Here is a 20,901-nt window from a genome sequence, read left to right on the forward strand (position 1 = left end):
TTTTGTAAAAAAATAAATAAATTTACTCACACCTTTGCTTTCTTTCTTTCTTTCTTTCTTTCTTTCATAGATTAAAACAGAACGAGTGGCATCCTCACATGTGTCTTTCATCTTTACATTTGTCATTTATCAGTGTTTTTAACTTAGATGTTTCATTCCTTTGAGTCTAAGCAGCAAGTGTTGAAAATTATGGGTAGTTTGTCAACTGGAACTGTTGAATTATCGGGGTATCATTGGCTTGATTGCAATCCAGTCACAGTTAAATTTTCTGAGGCCATGGAGACTTGAGCTTCAAATCCAACTATCGAAGCTAGGACACAATTGCGAGCATGGACCATTACTTGTATCGTGTAACTGTCGTGTACACATTGGAGAATAGCGTTTACATAACTCTTATGATTTGTTCGAAATGCATAAAATGAGAGATGGATTTATTTGAAACAAAGATTTTGAAAAGGAATCTGATTTTCGGCTTGAACAGAAGGTTTCCGGTGAGTGACAAAGTACCGACTGAGGTAATCTTCATGCCAGACATTTGTTTTTGTCAGTGAATAAAATTGCATTATTAAAAATGTGAGTCTGAATTCGGTGGGCATATATAGGTGGGAATGAAATCAACAAATACAAGTTCATCATACAATTAAATCTCCTATCAAAAAATGTGGAGCTATATCTTTGAACATCTTTGTGTTCCTGACGGCGATAATCTTCCTCGAACTATAAACTAGTCATGACAATAGATGGTCCAAACTCTTCTTCGCCTAAGGCATTTTACTTAATAATTTGATGGCTTTTGTTATATGCGCGGGAGACTAATTTGTACCCTCATTTGGCAGCTACCTTATCTTGTTTCCAAGGCTAACATATTTGTCTGTCTGTTCTGGATGGAATGTGATTTTCATTCTTTGACTCAAAATTTGTACCCTCATTTGGCAGCTACCTAATCATGAATTGTGAGAGATCTGTCCGACCTGACCTCGACCCAATCATGAAAAATTATATGGATCGCGTCAATCCATCTCACAAATATATATATCTATATATATCTCACAAAAATGTGCGCAATCTTCATATCGCAAATGATCCTCAAATTTGTTTTTATTCCCTATTTTCTTCTTCACTTGATATATTGATATATTCTTTTTCCATTTGATCTTGTTCATGTGAATTCAAATACATATTTTTTCAAATACGTCAAGAGCTCAACGTTAAATTACCAGAGTTCCTAATCCTATACANGGAGCTATATCTTTGAACATCTTTGTGTTCCTGACGGCGATAATCTAAAAATTTATGTAAAATAATGTTTTTATAAAATATATAGAGATTATATTGAAAAAATTGAATATTTTTTTATAATAATATTTTATGTTAGTGGTGATATGATTATTTAAAAATTCAAAAATTAAGCTGACATCAAAATAAATTTACTGAAACATATTAATTTACTAAAATAGTTTTTTAATATTGCTTTTAATTAAATAAAAATTAAATATTTTTGTAATCTTCTGAGGTTATTTTTTGTTTTTAAAAAATTATACTATTATCCCACCAAAATAATTATAATAATATAATATGATATAGATATATAACATAAACAGCCTTTGGTTGGGAAATACCTCGACATATGCACTAATCCAACTGTACGTTGTTTACCAATATCTATGTAAAACCTGGTACAATAAAAAAAACAAAAACTTGAAAAATGGGTCATTTGCTTACACAAGTGGAACATTAGAGCCAATAGACTTCTTACCACATTCCGTATTTCAACCAAAAAAACTAAACCTGAAATTTAGCTTTTGCATCCACTGATTGCAGCATACACGAAGTCCTCACATCTAGGGAAGACGCTGCTCAACACATCCGACAACGCACCCATAACATCAAATGACTCTTGCAAGTCCGTCGCAGAAATCATGTCCTCAAGCCATGACAGCAACTCTTTGGAGAAAACCACCAATTCTCTCACATTCAATAATCTTTCTTTCATTAAAACCTCCCAAGCTTCCAGTTTTCCGGCGTCATCTTCCCCTTCCGTCTCCTTGGAGGCTCCTTGAGTATGGATTGTGTCCAGGTTTGATGATTTTGTGCACTTGAAGTAACACTGAAGCTGCTCGATCAAGCCGGTGTATACAAGCATGGGTTGAATGGTAGAAAACAACTCCTCTGATCCACTGGTTTCTAAAGACTGGTTGGGTAGATTGGGAGTTGGGGATCGGCCGTGCTTCTGCATAAAAGCGTGGTAGATTCCTCGCTGCAAGAAGGCACAGCGATGTTGCAACCATGACTCATATGATTCTGAAAGAAGTGAGCTAACCATCATGAATTGGACAGTCTCATCTGTCCCATTGGAAGACTGTGTCCCAGGAGAAGAGCACTTGGATTCTGAAGCAGGAGACGACAGATAAGTTGCCACAGATTTAGCCATGTTATTGCGTTGCAAAAAATCGTGATCAAGCAAGTGTCGTGCCATCTGTACCATGAACGGTAAAAACTTGGAATTGCTTTCCTTTCCACCGCCCCTACTGTCTGCACTGAACGATGCACCGGTAGCAAACCGAGCTAGCATCTGAGCATAAACAACTATGGCGTTAAAATCTACCAAGTGTATGCCAACACACGGGTAAGACTAAAACTTTGTAAAAGAAAGGGAAGCATATACCAAAACAATGTCATATGTCAACAACCGCAGCCGGTTTCCATCAGCACGTCCCAGAGAATTGAGATAATCCCAGTATTGATCAAAATATCGGACATATTGCCCCGAAGGAACAGAAGACCCTCTCAGAGGAAATAAGTTGTTGCAGAGAGTCTCGTTGTTTCTAAGGGCAGCCCCATCCCATTCCTTTTTAGGATTCTTTAGCGCAGCATCTGCTCTTTTAGCCTCTTGATGGCACTGAAAATGTATGATGTTGAAATGGCTTACAGTAGTATAAACACAATCTCCACGGGCATTTCCTGAACTTCCAACACCTAAGTTTACTCGTTTGCTGTAAGTGTAAACACCCATCAAATCAGTAGATCTCAATCTGTAGCCCTCTCTGCAAACCATGCAAGCCAGCCCGTCTTCCTCCTCCTCAACATCTTCTAAACCTTCCAGGACAGGTTGGGCAACAACAATGCGATCCCCACCATCTGAAGTCAATTCTTGCCGCATTCCAAGCCCCTTTCAACATAAAAATCTTAGATCAGAGACGGTTGCAAAGTAAATAAAATTTCATCAAAACATCTGTTAACTTTAGCTGGCAGTAAAACTTAAATCATGTTTGCTTCGAAGACCATTACCAAAAAGTTCTCGATGCTGCTATATTACAAGAAATTTTTTTTAGGAATGATATTATATTAAATAATTAAAAGTTATTAGTTACAAGAAGTTGTTAATGCTAATATGCTATAACAAAAAGTTAATGCTAATATACTACTAATAAACTTCCAGCTACATTTTCAACATACAAGGGAAAAACTATACTAGCATCATAACTCCTGAAATGCTTTGTTTTGGGTTCCTATACATTATTTTAAATCTCGAAGTCATTATAGTAAATTGAATATTAAACTAAAAATAGATGAAAAGAATCACCTGAAGCAACTGTTCTCTTTTCCTCAGTGCTCGTCGCCTCATCTCATCACGTGTGGCATGTCGTAGTTGGCGAACTTTTTCTGCCAGGAATCCAGCATCATTTCCATCTTTGTCAGCAAGAGAGTCCAACAAGTTTTCAGCCCTTGCCCCAATCTCATTTTCACCCGAAACACTCTCCAAAGCATGAAGCAAAGGTAACATTCCTTCTTCGTCGATATATTTTTGAGTGGCCAAGTGACCCATTGACAGCCCCCTCAGCATAGACAGTATAAGTGGAATAGACGGCAATTTTAATCTAGAAGCCCATTCTGTGGTTGTCCTAAAGTCAAGCAGTCCCGTGCATGAAAACATTTCCTTCAAATGTCTTACAGCAACTCCAGTAATCCCTTTCTCCAATATAATATCTTTAAATCTCTCACCACAAGAGCTTGTTTTAAGTGATTCCGAGACTCTCACAAAATTCTCCAAAGCAAATTTTTGTTTGGCAGCAAGCTGAGCTATTTTTTCATCCTTCATGTTATCTTCATATTGCTTTTGTAACCTGTCCAATTCACTCCAGTCCTGTAAATATGGGTCAAAGTGCTGGATGAGAACTTCCATAGCTGCAGGTTCTCCATAAGTCAAGTATGGCAAAATTCTTGCAACCATTTCAGTGTTCCTCTGCTGTTTGCTCCACTTTTTAAGTCCTGAAGGATGAGACAATCGCTCCAGAAACATGCTGACTATTTTCTTAGCTTGTTCACTGCTAGCAGAATCTTCACTGGAGACCGTAAGAACTCCTGGTGTGACACTGATATTATCGCTCTCGTTTGCTTCCAATGTAAGACCTTCCACAATTAACAGAATGCCCTCAGCTGGTTCCATAGCATCCACTGAGAAGGCACGCCTTGCAGTTTCAAGGAGTAAGCCTAAGGCTCCCAATCTTAGCAATGCTCTTCTGTTCTCCCTTGTTTTGCAACAAAGCATTAGAAGATTTAGCGCAGAAACCAACTGCTCTTGATTTGACTTTAGATCCTCGCGCAGACGCTGTTAAATGGATTCAGGACTATTAAGGTATTTTCCAGAAATAAGACAGGATACGAGGAATTCCACAAGGTAAGAATACTGGACTAAAAATAGGCGAAGTCATCTAAAATAAGTTGCACACCTGAACCATGCTCAATAGAATTTCCAGACCCCTACATTCTCTGACAGCACCGGTTATTGAAAACTCAACCTCAGGGTCTTGCGATTCCTCTCTATCCTCATCTAACTCTTTGATCATGGGCTCCGTAGCTTCACCATCCAACCCCTGCAAATTTGATGGACTCATTCCATTACTAAAGCTGAAAAAATGCATGCCTCTGGGCTCTGAAAGCTTGATTAAGAATAAATATCTATGATACATTGTACCACCATGCGATCTTCCTTGTATAGAATAACTAGAGAAGCAACTAGATAAAACTGTAGTACACTAATATATAAAAGTTAAGTGGAAACCTGAAGCCGATATGTGACTGTCATTGGAGGACAATCCCTTGTTGACGTGACAGCATTAGCAGACAAAAAAACCGTTCCAGAGGCAGTATTTGAAGATTGACTATTTGATTTCTTCCAAACTTGTTCATAGACTTGTGCAATACTTAAATCAAGAGAGATGATATTTCCTGCAACCAGCAACTCCATGCCATAGTCATCTTCAAGCAGACCCAAAAGATCCAACTGATGGCAGATTTTATTTTTCACATCTCGCATCAGGGGACCAATCTCTGCACTCGAGTAAGGATTCTTGGTCATTGATCCCCTTATAAATTCCTCCTGAGTATGTGCCTTGTTTAGTATCAAAAGATACACAGGTTCTGTCTTCGAAGGGCATATCAAATTACAGAGCTGCTCCAAGATAAACTGCACAAGTGATAAAATTAGGATTCAATTCAGCACACAATTGCATGATCACAAAAATAACCGACACAACTGTCATCTATAGCAAGGTTTCTCATATAAAAGGTATTTTACTGACATAATTGATGAGTGTAACTATCTTTCCAGATTCGTATTCAAACAAGAAGATATGATAAATTCTCACCCATGAATCTCAAATCATCAAGGCAAAAGTCAAAAAGTAGCATAATATAGCGCTAAATAAGTATGTGCCCGAATGGCAACACCGTAAAAGTATGAAGCGTATAATTGAAGTTCCCTAAACTCCGTAATGGAAAAACAAAGAAAGAGGTTGAAAGACGATTAGAGAACAAACCAATGAATTACGGCCCTTTCTGTCCTTCCCATGAATCTGTAAGCCACCAATGCATGCCTGGATGAACTGCCGTTTGTTTTCATTGCTCTCAAGCAGAAGACTGTCAAGAAGATCTTTCAAAAGGCGATTACAGTCGCCAATCAATTTCGTCTTCTGCACAATTAAGCCCCGGATTACAATAAGGGCCTCCAGAACATCAGATAACAACTGATCCCTCATGAATCTGCAACGAAAAATGGACATTCAATACATGGAACCAAAGTTTGTGATGTATCAGAAAAAGCGAAGCTAACCTGGATCTTATATTAGGGATCTCCAAATATTTTCCAAGCAATTCTATGAGCTTATGAAGTATAAAACCTTGGGAAATATCAATATGTAGGCTCCGCTCCAAGGATTCCACATTATTCACTTCAGCTGTGATTAGCTTACATATGGTGGCCAAACATCCTTGCACAGTCAAGAAAATACGTGCATCCTCTGAATCTAGCATTCTAAAGAGCAATTCAAAATATTCCGCAGCATTTTCACCAGCTGAAAGAGTCGCAGGTAACAAAGACATTAGCAAATTTAGCAACCGAAACCTCCTCGATGAACTTTGGCCACAAAGCAAACTGATTAGCATGCACATCTCCGATCTTATTGACTGTGAACAAGCGCTCAATATGAGTTCTTTAACCCATGATCCAATCTCAAATGATCTAATCTCACTCTGACCTGTTTTACAAGAACGACGCTTCCATCGGAGAGCATATTTCATGGCCAAATAATCATATCTCTGAGGCCGAGATTTCTGACCAGCTCTAACTGCCTGAGAAACTTTATATTGCCTCCTCACGAAATCAAGATATGACGCTCCTCCTTCCCATTCGGAATAGCTTAGTAACGGGATATCCTGAGTCTTTGAAAAACCATCCCAATTCCTATCTAATGATTCTGATGTATACTTGCTTCCACTCACAACTATGCTAGATTCAGATATATATGAATTGTTACCATCTTTCACCTGTGATGATGGGGCAGATTTTCCATTCGCTGGCTCTTTATCCATTGTATCAGGTTTTGGGGGAGTACACGCATAAGATATTATTTTAAGACATGGTAGAATGATATGCTCAGATATAGCAGGATGCTTGGCACCCAGTTTGATGGATTTAAATAACAACTGGAAGACAATTCTTAATCTTGACTCCCAAAACTCATCTGCCAAGGAACAGATATCTGAAAGCAACATCAATTCTTCACGTGTTGCCAGAGCAATGTCTATTGAGCGGTGATGTTCAAGACAGTATGCAACCTTCTTCTGCAGCAAGCAATTTAATTCAGAAACAGCATTTGCATCAGCCTCAGAGAAGGCACAAAGTGCTGCCCGGGCTTGGACACGGGAAGTTTTCGGGCCTTGATGTATATTATTCTCAAACAACTCATGCAAAATGCCAGAAGCAACAAGCTGCTTCTTAGAACTTGGATGTTTTGACAACACAAGTAAAATCTCAAGACATTGGGTCACAAATGTACTAGCACAGCCATAGCAACTGTTAGGAGACCTCAATAAAACAAATCTAGAGGCCGCAGCAGCTGCAGCAGCAGCAGCAGCATCAGAATGCTTCTGGTGCAGATAATTCATCAACACCTGTCTAAGACCTTGAAGAGTCTGTACACTTTTGCTCACAGAATCAAATGCTGCTTTGCATTTCTCACCATAGAGTACACCAAGAAGGGCAATTTTGCGATTGATTTTGCAGGAAGGGCCTGGCAACGAAACCATCATTTGCTGAACAGAATCCTTCTGCTGAGAGTCCATTTCATTCTCACCAATGCTAGAAACAATTTTCAACAAAGGTTTTTTGAATCCCAAAAGCTGTTGATATCGCCTATGAGCACTCTCTGATTCAGATTCTATTGCAGCCAGTCCCCTTTTCATATCTTCATCGTTTTCCATGCTATCAAATATGAAACTTGGCTTGGCCATAAAATTAAATTCAAATCGTCCATATTTACTGTATCCACACTCATTGCATAAAAAGGAGTCCAGATTTTCATAATTAATATTGCGGCATTGCCTGCACTGATAAGCATTCTCGTGGCAGTTGCTACAGATTCCATGCTTGTCAGTGACAGGTCGACTGCAGCGTGGACATTGAAGTGGTTCAAGGGACAGTGCTTGAAGATTTTCATAGAAAGAATCCAACTCAATCATAAAGTTACATGACGTTATAGGAATGGGGAATTCCACTTTCAACTCAGTCTGATTGCAAGAAAGATGGCATATCTTTGCTCGCTTCCACAAAGACCAGTTATTTTTCAACTCCGACAAGTCAGCCACAGGCCTATTGTTATAGTACAGATTCAGAACTTTCACTGACTTGGATTTCCGTGCATCATGAACATTCATGGTCACACTCTGAATGGTGTAACTACCAGTACATTTCACAATAATACGATTGTCCGTGAACTTTGTTTCAGACTTCAAACTTTCAAGTTTCACCTTGCTATATGGGACCTCAGGTGAGCTGCAAGTCACACAGGGCTCACTCTCAAGATAATAACCATCAAATTCCACCAAACCACTCAAAGTGTTGTAAATGCGTGAATTTGGATGATTTGCCAAAAGCTCATTTTGTGAGTGAAGTGTCTCAAAAATGCATTTAATCACTTCAGCTGTCAAGCATTTATCTACAATTTCATTGTTTTGTTTTTTTGAGCTGTTATCTGGAAATTTCCCCAGTAAGCAGGTCACAAGTTCTGTATATTCAATGACATTCTGACCGTATAGAGGCAAGCAACTCAGTTTCTGTAAGAGGGCAGTTAGTATGGATTCCTTAAATGACTGCTTACCATGGTACGAGGCGCCAAGAAGAACACACTTGGCTTCTCCACGCACAGAACTTGAATTCCATTCCAACAAAAATTTGTCAATAAATTGTTTCAGGCAATCGTCACTATGGTTAGTAAAGACATTTAACACCTGTTCCATTTCCATGTAAGATTTCTCGGTAAGAGATTCACTTCCTTCTTCACCTTTCTTCTTTTTCTTAGAGTCAAGAGGTTGAGCCCCAAGCTTATTGGATGCAGAACTGATCTCTCCAACATCAGCTCTCTGTGAAAAATGACTAGCATCCTTTCCAGTATAAAGAGCCAAATTCAGAAGTTTCAAAGCCTGAATCACACATTCTTCACCAAAAAAGAAGACTCCGTCCATGACAAAAGGTAAGACATCGCAATGCCTCAGGCAATACTTCTGCCAGTTTCGAGGTCGCGCTGCCGCTACCTCTGCGATGGTGGACAGACACTTCACTATTTTGACACTTCTTTCGTATGAAATGGTACTCTGAAATCCACCAGATTTTTTTATGTGTTTGTAGAGCTTCTTAGTTTCACTAGTAAACTGCCAAGTATCACGGACACTGTAATATTGTGTCTTACTGCCACATAGATGCAGAAACAGCCTCCTTGCATACCTCCTAACGGAGGTTGTATGTGGATTGTTGATATAACTGCAGAGAACATCCTGGTACCCATCAAGTTTTAAATCCTTACGAGAAGTAACTTTGTACAGCCTATCTTTCTCCCCAACTTTGTCATGCTTCTCAGGCCTAATTAGACAATAAACCAATCGGAAAGTGTTCTCTAGCAACAATCTAGGGTAGTCAGCAAAAACATCACTCCGATGTGCTTTTGCATATGAATCTGTGAAAAATGGTGAGAAATTACCCACTGGCACCTCTCTTCGGATCGATAATTGAGCACCACAGCCAGGACCAGGGTTCAAGCCAAAAGATGTTTCAGTACTGACAGAAGGGGACTTAAATTCAATGACCAGCTGCTGCAGGATGTCCATGAGATAATTAATGAAAACCTGCTGCCTAAGAAGGCCACAGGCTCTATACAGCGAAGAAGTCAGGTCACTTCTATCACGATCATCCAATGATGAACTGGAAGTGGAGGGTGGGTTGTGGGTGGTTGTTTTGTCCTGTGTATCAGCTGTCCCAGCAGCTTTTGATCCTGAAACATCACCGCCTGGTTGGTTCCAGTTACGTAGCATGAGAGTGAAGAACATAAACACAAGAATTGTGGCTTCCCCAAAAGATGAACGACTTCGAGCAATGAATGGGATATCAAGTTCTATCTCGTCTAAAAACCATTTAATCAATTTTGCCAAATTTATACTCTCAACATCTGTGCCATCGGCAAAAGGACCACCAATAGCTGACGACAATCTGTAGATGAGCTGCATCACAGGAACGGCCCGAACACCAGAGGTGGTCTTCATAAATCCCTTCAGCTGTTCAAGGAGCTCCGAGAGAAGCAATGAATTGACAGCCCTTTTGGATGCAGATATGGTGGTAACAGCATCGACAACTGAAGCTGAAAACTCCCCAGACTCATTAGGCTCCAAATCAAGGCTTGATGGAACTGCATTCTTCAAGTTGACATCAGCAACAGCAGGCAAAAAATTTGAATCACTTAAATCATCAGCAGAATAGTGAAGGTCACCACCATCTCCACTTAACATCTCTACTTCAATTGGAATTGCTGACATAGGATGATCTTTAGCATGCAGTAGAGGAAGTTTTTCTGCATCTAGCACTTCATAGCATGCTTCACATAAATCAAAGTCAGGGCATACAGCACAGTGCCATCTGCGTCTCAATATAGGAACAGTTGAGCAGCCATCACAACAATATTGTACAGATGAAGTAATTGAATCTTCTTCTACCGTAACAGGATTATTTCCACAAGCTGCGCTTGTAGCATCAGCAGGTAATGGAACTGGTCTTGTATTCTCCAATTCATCAGTACCTAGCATAGTCTGCTTTGGAAAGGGAACCTGGAGCAAACTTGAAGATATAGCCAAGCTGTAAAGAAGAAACCACAATAAGTGCATATGTCACATAAGGAAAGAAAATCTAAAGTTCCAGAACTGGTTTTAATATTTACCTGCTAGAAGTTTGAACAGCCTCGTTTGTCGATAGAAGAAGTTTTTTAAACAATGTGACAGCACGTGAAACAGATTGTCTTCCCACAGGTTTTCCAGACAATGCCAAACACTCCGCATAACAATAAATAAGTTCTGCAGATGATATAACAACGTTGTTCATAGTCTGTGTGTCTGGCTGTTCTATATCCAAGATTCCCCAAAGTACTTGCATAAGTCCATCAACCACTTCAGAACCTGCATCAATCTCAATGACTAAAATATTCACCTTGAGGAAAAATCTTGAATCGATGGGACATTTAATTAAATCCCAGAGCATCAATCACAACCAGCTGTAAAATTATACATCACATTTCATGCCACAACAGATACTCGGAAATTGATAGACAAAAAAGATAAAGCTTCTGGGAGCATTTGAAGAGTAAAAGGAAACAAAAATAGAAGGCTTAGAAGAGGTAAAAAGGGGTCTAGTTTCACTAAGCACAAAGTTGTTAAGGATTTGGGAACAATTGAGAATTCATTTTTAAATAAAGCACCGGGAAGAATTCCAATTGACCAAACACAATTAGTTTCTTAATAGACATTATAATGGGCAGAGAAAATATCGAAGAATAAAAAGATTTCTACCCATAAAGATGCTATAGTACACAAAAATAAAAAATTCAGGATGCACAATGCACAAAATCAAGGACCACCAAAACAATGTCTCAAATTTCATGCAGGTACCTAGACTATGATTAACAAAAAGGAAACTCAGTTTATATTGAATTAAAATACCATTATTCTCAAGGAAAGTAGCCAGGTTGGAGCGGCGATGCAATGCAATCTTAGAAACTGCACGCATCTGAGCAGTAAACTCCCCGATAATCCACCCTGCAGTGGGCTCACCCATTCCCAACTTTGAGGAAAGCAACGATGTGGATTTCACCACTCCACTAAGGCGCATGGCATCCTTAACCTAATCAAAAAATGATAGATGTGACTAAGACAAGCTTCTGTACATGAAATCAAAAACTAAAGTTGAGAACCGAGTATGATCAAAATATGAAATTGGAGATGTGACATTAAGAACCACCAACAGTAAAAGTGAGATCGCTGGAATTACTTGGTAATAAATCTCTCTCCTAGGAAACACGGCCTGCAGAACGCGGCTAGCAGCAACCTGTAGCATAGGTTCCCTGTCGCTTTCACATACAGTTTCCAAAACTTGTTTGCATTTAAGGTTACTCAAATCCAATTTAACTTCTTCAGCTTTTAAGTATCCTTGGGGTTTACACAAGAGATAAATTCGAGACAGGAGCTTGAGGCCATCAGCCACCACCTTCTCCTGGATTGAAGAAGATTGAGCATACCGAGACTTTCTCCCAGACCCTGGAGACCATGAATTGCAACCAAGCGCATGCGCTTCCATGTCTAGAATGGCATCCATCTTCTCCTTCCAACCAAATTCATCCTTAGCTCGACCATATACTTCCAAAGAATCTATTCTGGGCAAAGCAGATCCACTGAAAGTTCTTCCAATGGTAATTGTGCATTCTTCGTCAGCTAATAGTGATTCAGCCACTGTGAACGGAATATCATACCAAGATCGTGTGCCTTCATCCACTTTTATCACTCTCTGGGATACGGTAATTTCTGAAGGAATATGACTTGCTGATGTATTGCCCACATGCAAGCGAAAACCAACCATAACAATATCGGGATTTGAATTGGTCACAGTTATCTGAATAAGAAATGTTAAACAAAAATACAGTGAACTCGGAGAAATTTGGGGGTAAAAAAATCCTTCACAATGTTGAGCATGATATAGCAACACGATCAATATAGAGATTACTATTAGATGTCAGATTTAGATGAAAAAACCTGCAGCTGATAAATGACTACATACATCAAAAGAGGAGCATACATGGACCGACTTTCATTCACAATGCTACTTCTTCTTAAAAATGTATATTGTAGGCTAAAAATACTTGCTGTTTAATTTCAAATGTTTTAATTAATTACATGTGCAAAATCACCATCTGTTACCTCCAACATGAGATGAACAATGATAAATATTTATGTGGAATCTGCTACATGGAGCCAAATTGTCTGCCCAAGTTTCTTTTTCACACTTCACTAGCATCAACTTGGTTTCAGCTGAATGGATACTAACTAAAGTCTAAACATATCCCACAGCAAATGTTGTCTTAACTCAATCCTTGATGAATAGAGTTCAACCATGACACAGCATGGGCATCAAAGAGAGACGGAAGAGAGGGGGGGGGGGGGGGGGTGGGAGGGGTCAAGAAAATCAATTATGTCGGTTAAGCCATGACCTAAGACCCAGAGAGGTAAAGAATAAATGTAAATAACAAGGAGATAAAAAAATGAAGTAAAATGTATGTCAGAAATACCTTGAATCCAGTAGGATTAGTTCCCTCTAAGAACCCATCTTCAGATACCAAAGTTTGCTTAGCCCCTTCAGAATCATTATTCCTTATGGCATCACCACTCAGTTTGGCGTCTTGTGTTATGCAGACGGTTTTCTCAAAAAAGTCAAGTGGAAATTCTGGTTTTACGCCTCCGTAAGCTTTATTTTTTAGAATACTGTATCCTAATTTCTTAACCTTATCGGAAATAAAATTTAAACCAGTGTCCGCCCCTGTGGGAATGTGTGAGTAAATCTGAAGGCTTCCATCTTCATGCAAAACAAGACAATCAATTTTGTCTTTTGACAAAGGCTTGTAAGCAGTGACCCCTACCAATGTTGAAGTTGCCCCAGCAGTGTGCCGCAAATGATATGCGAGTATGTCATGCTCTCCCAAGGAGATGGTCAGTACACCGTTTGATTTCAGACTAGAATAGCAAACAAACAACCCACTACCGCCCAGCAACTCTTTCCAACGGTGCAATCCAGCTGGCCGGAGCTTAATGTCCAGATCATTCTCATATACGGCTGACATCTCCATCAGAGACGTTGCATCTGGACTGAGACGGCCAATCAAGGTACTCCCGTCTTGGTAAGACAGAAATAGCAATTTATGAGTAGAAGAAAAATACAGTGACGAGCCCTTAGCTTGCTTGTCCCTTCCCTCTATTTGAATAGCTTCCTTCAATGGTCTAGCACCAACATTTGCCACCAACATCTCTAACCTGTACAAGCAGCCAAGCTCTGATAGAACAATAAGAAACATTCTGGCATGAGAACCATAAATAAGAGTTGCATCCACCACTGTATCATCAGGCAATGTGATATAGTGCACAGGACTGATATTGTCCTGTGACAGATCATAGATTTTCACAAATCTGTTTGTCACTACCATCAGCTGAACCTGAGAGCCCGAAACCCAGTCTACATGTCTGATATATGCACCTTGTAGAGCGAGTTCAATAGCTAAGCGATCAATCACCTCACCTCGATGATTGACAGTAAGGACTTGGCAATCTTCATAGCCTGCTACGACAAGATAATTCTCTACCAGTGAATTAAAGAGTAGATGTACAATCTCAAAACGAACAACATTTTTCGAAAGTGGTTTCACATTTGCCTTATCAGCTGTGACTGGAGCAACCATAGCTTGTCCAATTAGCTGACCCACATCAAATATGGCTACCTTATCACCTTCTCCAACAGCCAATCGACCTCGGGAACTTACACTGAGCAATGATTTAACGAGAGAACCACAAGTCAAATGGGATTTTAGTTCCTTTGCATTTGAATAATCTGATTTGATCTTCAAATCTAATGATCCACTTTTATAGGCCTTCTTCAATTGTAAAAGGTCACTGCTATAATGGAGTACTTTGTCTTCATCCAGATATATTTTTCTGTCTTTGAAACTATGGATCTCCCTTCTTCCCGTAATAGATGGCAACAATGACATGCAAACTCCTAGAATCCGACCTTCAACCTCGAGGTCATTGAGTAGCATTGGCATCCTACTATGAAACTCATTTGAAATAGATAACCTGGTGAAATTATCAGGGTCATTTGAAGCATCCTCATCAACATCTGAATCACTCTCGGGCATCTGATTCATACTTTCCGTAAGGGGAAGAAAAGACTGTAAGTTACTGGCAACGCGATTGGCTTCGTTGCTACTTCCAGTGACTTTTCGAGGTTTCAAGCACTGGCAACTGCTGCCTCGAACTCCTCCGGCGCCGCAGTCACAAAAAAACCGACTAGATCGAGAGTATACAATGCGATGACCACGATGACAAACTTTTGCGCACACAGAGCAACAACCTTTGGAGACAGTCAGGTCACATGAGTAACAGAAATACCAGTGTTGTTCCATAAAATTGCTGCCACTGGATGTAAAAGTGCAAACTTTAGATGCCAGGGCTCTCTCACTGTTGTTATCATCCTCGTCATCCTTATCTATGCTACCAACCTCACCATCAGATGTTCCATCGTCTTCATCATCATCGCCAGAAGCATCATCACAGTCAGCTGAAGTATGCCCTTGATTAACAGTGAGAACCAAATTCTCAGCATTTTTTCTCGAACAAAACGATCTAGAAGACAAAGGCACCAAACCAGAACCAGAGCTGGAAACAGTATTCCCTGGTGACTTTCCAGAAATGCACCTAGAAGACCCAGAATCACTTAAGGATGTTGCAAGGAATCCAAAAAGATATTTCAATCCTTGAAGCGATCGATCGTCTCCAGCCAGATTCTCTACCAACCCCACTGTCCTCTGTAGCAGTGGCTTAACTAATGCTTCCCCTTTTGAGATCTGGACAACAAAATTGAAATAACTTTTTGTTATGCCCAAATCAAACAACGTGAATGCATTGTCTAGGGAAAGTAGCATGGCTTCATGTAAATGACTGTGTAGTTCTTGCAACTGGAATTGAGAAGCTGATGCCAGAAGGCACATTAAAAAATTTGTTGACGAGTCCCTCAAAGTGACCGAGGTTCCTATGCCAGTGTCTCCATTTGGAGTTTCAATCACGGATCCCAATAGCCTAACTTCCACCCACTTCGAAAGGGAAAGTGTATCCATGATGACAAATTTCTTCAGTAACTTCTGTTTTACTTCAGGATATAAATCGTCAGACAAAAGTTCGATGAAAAGGTCGAGGACCCTCACATTCACAGCCTCAGAGTGGCAGTGATCCAGAGAATCAATCAAAACCAATAAATCGCCACGAAGGGAACCGAAGTGATTCTTAATCTTCTCAGATATATCTTCTACAGACAGGAAAAATCTGAAAATGACATTTTTTGATGGATTGCCCTTCAGGCTGTAAATAATATCAATCAACTTTGTGACTACAAATTCATGGACACTGCTATCCACATGTTTTCCTTCATTGACACTCTGCAGGAATTCCTCCATGCGCTTCATGATAAATAAGCTACTATAATCAGCCCCCACTTCAAAGTCCACACTCAAGCTTTGGCATATATTTTCACATTGACCCTTGAGGCTTCCAAATACCTTGTCACATTTGATTCTCAGGATAGACAGAAGTATCTCATTGATTACCTCTTCTACCTCGCAGCTGATCCCCCTAGAATCTTTGACCTTCATCAGTCTATCAAGAGCAGTAACAATTCCATTAATATTGAGAATACAAGATGATACAATTTCACCTGGAAATTGAACAAGAAGGGGAAACCCATGCAACAAAACTTCCCAAAAAGTTTTAGATCGAATCCCCAAAGCCATTTTTTCAACAATTCTGTCCTGCTTCATGGCAAGCTCATAGAAAGATTTTAGCAAGCTAGGATTAGTCCCCATCTTTTCAAAGAAATCTTCCTGCATACTTTTATCAAAATCGGCATAATTAAGAAGCAACTGATGCGAAAATCTGTCAACAGACAGATGCCCATTTTGTACAGTTAAGGCGAAAGCATTTTCGTAGATTCGTAAGCAACTATTTAACAAAGATGACAATATCTTGATCAGCTTTGAGATTTGATCAGCTTGAAAATAGTTGGAAATAAGGCTTTTGGCCAACACAAGATACTCAGAATCCTTGGCAGCATAAGTCTGGCAGCTAATACCCAAGATTGTGGCGGAGTCCTTTTCATCATATGCCCAAATGCCCGAACAAATAAAGGACAGAACAAAAGAAACCCAGGATCCACTCCTGAAGAAGTCCCAACCCAGTTCCTCAACATCCTCACGCAAAAGAAAATCATCAAATTGCTGAAGCAAACTCAACACAAGATCTGGAATGCCTGCACACTCACTGCTGCTGACATAGTTGCCCAAAATACAATGGCTAAAATAAACAAAATTCTCAACATTTAAGATATCAGGAAACCTCGGGCCACTCGAAACAACTTGCCAATTTTCTGCAGAAGATACTGAAATTGGGATATCCCAGCAAAGCAAGAACAAATATCGTTCAATAATCAAGTCATCCACCTTCGCAGCTTTTTTACCTTTCCAAAATCCAAGAACCCATGAAAAAGAGGTTTCAATCTCACTCCAACGTAAACCAAAGAAATCAACTGAATGACAATCTTCACATAAAGAAGCCAGAACGGGTGTAATATCAACCAACTGATCAAGTAAAATACTGCTGTAGGGGTTTTGTTTTGCCCATTCACTTGTTACACCCTCTAGCACAGTGGCTGGCCATGAAAACAAATAGTTTGCAGAATTAGGCATGCAAAGATCAGGGGATTCTCTAAGTTTTGTCCTGAAATCCAGAAGTAGAGATGAAGGGCAAGAGCGCGGATGATATTTCATGTGCCGTAGCAATAAAACCAGCCTTGAAACCAACAAAGCCCAGCATGACAATTGCATAGTATCAAAACCCGCAGAGGGAATATAAATGGTTTGAAGCGCTGAAAGTACTTTACTAGCCAACATAGACTTCTCCTCTTGGGATGAAAAATGAAATGCAATTAAGAGAATCTCAATATGAAAGAGAGAAGGGAGAGTTTGAACAATATCATTCAGAGAAGCACACATTGAACTGACTGTTTTTGCCTTCTCATGGATAAATTCTAGGAATGTCTCATAAAGTTTAGTCCTCAAGATAATACCAGCTGAACCCACTCGGCACACAAGGATACGGGCAAGCAAAGCAAGGGTCTGATCATTGTACATATAAGCACCATTTTCAATAATTAGTATGTTCTCAACAATAGACTCTTCAAGGAGTTCAGACAAAGCATGATGCAAAAGAAGTTTCTCCAATAGTTCAAAGCAAAGTACGTGGACATGTACGAACTTCCCATCTTCCTGCAGAGTTAAGCGATTATCCCCATTTCTGTCTTCAAGACAACAATCCTTGCAATTAAGTATGGAAAGCAAAATATCGATATGGTTCCTACTCAGCCTTTTACTTGCCTCAGTGAACAATGGAGAATGCCATTCGGAAGAAAAAACACGACTTTTAAGAAAACTGAGTAACTCGATAGCTGCTTGCAATGGCATATTGCTGATCCTAGAGCTGGAAATAACAGCAACATTTGATTGCTCACAACCATCCATAGATCCGACAGAGCGACTGCCTTCAGAAAAAAGATCACCAAAAAGAGCTTCATCTTCGTGACAAACAACATTTTCTGATTCAGAGGTCCCTGGTGCTTTTGTCACACTGGAACATGATCTCTCGAGGATAGGCTTTAATTTAACACCCTCGGAATGAAGGGAGATAACAAGATATATCAGATTGTCTAGCCACTGATTGGATGGTGGGAATAATATTCTACATAACTCTTCAAATGTGTGCTTTTTCAACAGGAAAAACTTCTCATTGCTAACGAGACATGAAGGGGAAACAACCATGGTATGACTGTCAGTATAACCTGTCTTCAGATCATCCAACTCAGAAAGTGGACATGACTGACCTTTTATTTCTGAAATGAGTTTCAGAATACAAATGACCACCCGGGGATAGTAAGCCAAAGGGGGTTTACCGCTAGTAACAAGTTTGTTATGCCTCCAAATGTCGGTATCCAAATTGCTCAATATAGAAGCTGTTATACATACTTGAATATTCTGAAAAACATAATTCTTCAGGAAAATTGATTGCATTACTTGAAGAAATTCTTCCAACAAGTGAACTACAAGGTTTTCATAATTATTTTCAACAACAATATTGCTATATGCAAACTCGACACCAGTACGAAAAAAGCTTGGTAATAAATTTATAAAAGCAGCAGCTGATTGCACCACTGAATTTTCAGAGTCAATGTATTTGGTTTCTTTTGCAAGACTTGCCAGTAACTTGAGAATTCTTACGCAATAAGACAACATTTTCCGAAAATTGAGACATACTGGTTTCTCATCAAATGCAACCGGGAGATCTAAAAGTTCTTTGCAATGAAAAATAAGTCGGTGCATGCATCCATAATGAACAGTAGCCCAATGCTGAGAAAGAGTAATCAACAAATCAGTACTCTGGGGAAGAGACTGCTCAACCATGGGTGAATTCCTATTCTCTACTTGCACGCATTCAGAAAACAATTCCATTAACATGCGTTCATCTGTCTCTTGCTCCTTCAAGCATTTTCCTCCTTGAAGAGAAAACGAAAACTACAATGTTAGTCACAAAACCAACAAAATGAATGGGACATGGTAGACTGTGATAGACCAATACCCAGTAGCATGCACTCAATGTGATCCATCCTCTCAGCAGAATCATCTTTATCAGCCACATGGGGCAGCAATTCCAAAAGAAAGTTCATAGAACATGACTGAGAATGATCCAACTCCTTGTCCACTCCAATTAGCAGTACCTCCAAAAGTTGTAACATAACGTTCTGAAAGAGGTACAAGGTCAGATAAGATGCAACAGAACCATTAGTGGCGCATGCACATGAGTAAAAGAATCGAAACCAATACGTGAGATGACATCTCTTCACACAAGAGATCACAAACCTGAAGACTCAAATCATCGCTTTTCCCAATCCATTTTTCCAAACAACAAAGGGCAAACTCAATCGTCTGATGAACCACTGCCACAACCACCGGCTCCACTTGCTCAACTGTCTCGTCACACCAGAAGAGACTAACACACTTAACACCATTCCCAGTACATAACAATTATCCAAATATGAGACGCAACAAACCAATAAAATAAATAAAAATAAAACCTCACTTGATAACGATCGGACAGCTTTAACAACGGTAAGCGAGACACAAGCCAAGGCATGAACCCGAGCGTGATCCCACACTTCCAGCCCTACTTTACTGCCAGTTTCCTCAAACACCACCGGCTTCACAGATTGCCTAAGAATAGAATAGAGCTTCCGAAATCCTGGCCTGAAAACAGACGCCGATGCATCGGAGCGGAGGCTCTGAGAGAAGTCACCGGACGAGACGGCAGTGACGAGCGCTGCGATCTCATCCGCCATGACACTCCAGGGAGCGTGAAAATTCGTGATCAGCAGAAGTTCATTAGTTGAATGATCGTAAAACAAGTGAAAACTTTGTTAACGAATTCGGGGTTGAGAAATCAATGGAGAAAGAATGGCCCAGACGAGAAATGGAGACTGGGGTTTTGGTTTTAGAGCAAATAATTGTTTTATTTTCTATTCTAGTGCTGGTTCTAGAAATTCAGCTTGACATGCAAGCCATCTCACTGGCCTTTTGATCAACCAACTGAAAATTTCCCCTTAATTGCTTCTAATTTAAAATAAAATTTAATATGCGGAAAAAATTTATTTAACTATTACAATATTTAATTGTGACAAATTTTAGGTTTAATTTTCAAATATTTAAAATTAATTAATTAAATTAATCAAATTGATTATACAGATTACATAAGACATCACGAGTCTATTTTGTGAGATCCGAACTAAAAAATATTATTTTTTATGTTAAAATTATTCTTTTCATCGTAGATATGAACAAATCGATCTGTTTCACATACATATTATTTGATACTGTTTTAAAGAAGACCTAATCCATGTTTTAAAGAAGACCTAATCCATGAATAACGGAAAACTAATATAGTGATCTTTTAAGAAAAATATGTAAATAAATACTTCTATAAAACAAATTAGTTGATGTAATAATAGGAAAACTTGAGAATATTTTACACTTGTTTTGAAGTTTTTTTATACTTGGATGAAATTGTTACAAGTAGGTCATGAACCCACCTTGTTCCAATTAGGACTTGGTTTGATGAGCTACAAGTCGTGGACTACACTATTTTTAAATCAGAGAATAATATTCAAATCAATAT

The 20,901-nt window shown here is 39.3% G+C and overlaps 1 protein-coding gene across 1 annotated transcript; it reads right to left on the reverse strand.

Annotated features, from left to right (window-relative positions):
• Positions 1 to 1,677: 1,677 nt before the first annotated feature.
• On the reverse strand, positions 1,678 to 20,249 carry LOC140962747 (auxin transport protein BIG-like). The gene is made up of 14 exons (XM_073421714.1): positions 19,813 to 20,249; positions 19,593 to 19,699; positions 19,312 to 19,474; positions 13,155 to 19,228; positions 11,864 to 12,481; positions 11,536 to 11,716; positions 10,761 to 10,995; positions 6,113 to 10,678; positions 5,820 to 6,042; positions 5,063 to 5,467; positions 4,731 to 4,874; positions 3,584 to 4,609; positions 2,666 to 3,169; positions 1,678 to 2,572 (listed from the first exon to the last, which is right to left on the reverse strand). The coding sequence occupies exons 1-14, from the start codon at positions 20,066 to 20,068 to the stop codon at positions 1,796 to 1,798; spliced, it is 15,279 nt and encodes a 5,092-aa protein (XP_073277815.1). The 5' UTR covers positions 20,069 to 20,249; the 3' UTR covers positions 1,678 to 1,795.
• Between the last annotated feature and the right edge of the window lie 652 nt (positions 20,250 to 20,901).

The sequence above is a fragment of the Primulina huaijiensis genome, chromosome 17 (genome assembly GCF_012295235.1).
Source record: "Primulina huaijiensis isolate GDHJ02 chromosome 17, ASM1229523v2, whole genome shotgun sequence".
Lineage (NCBI taxonomy): Eukaryota > Viridiplantae > Streptophyta > Magnoliopsida > Lamiales > Gesneriaceae > Primulina > Primulina huaijiensis.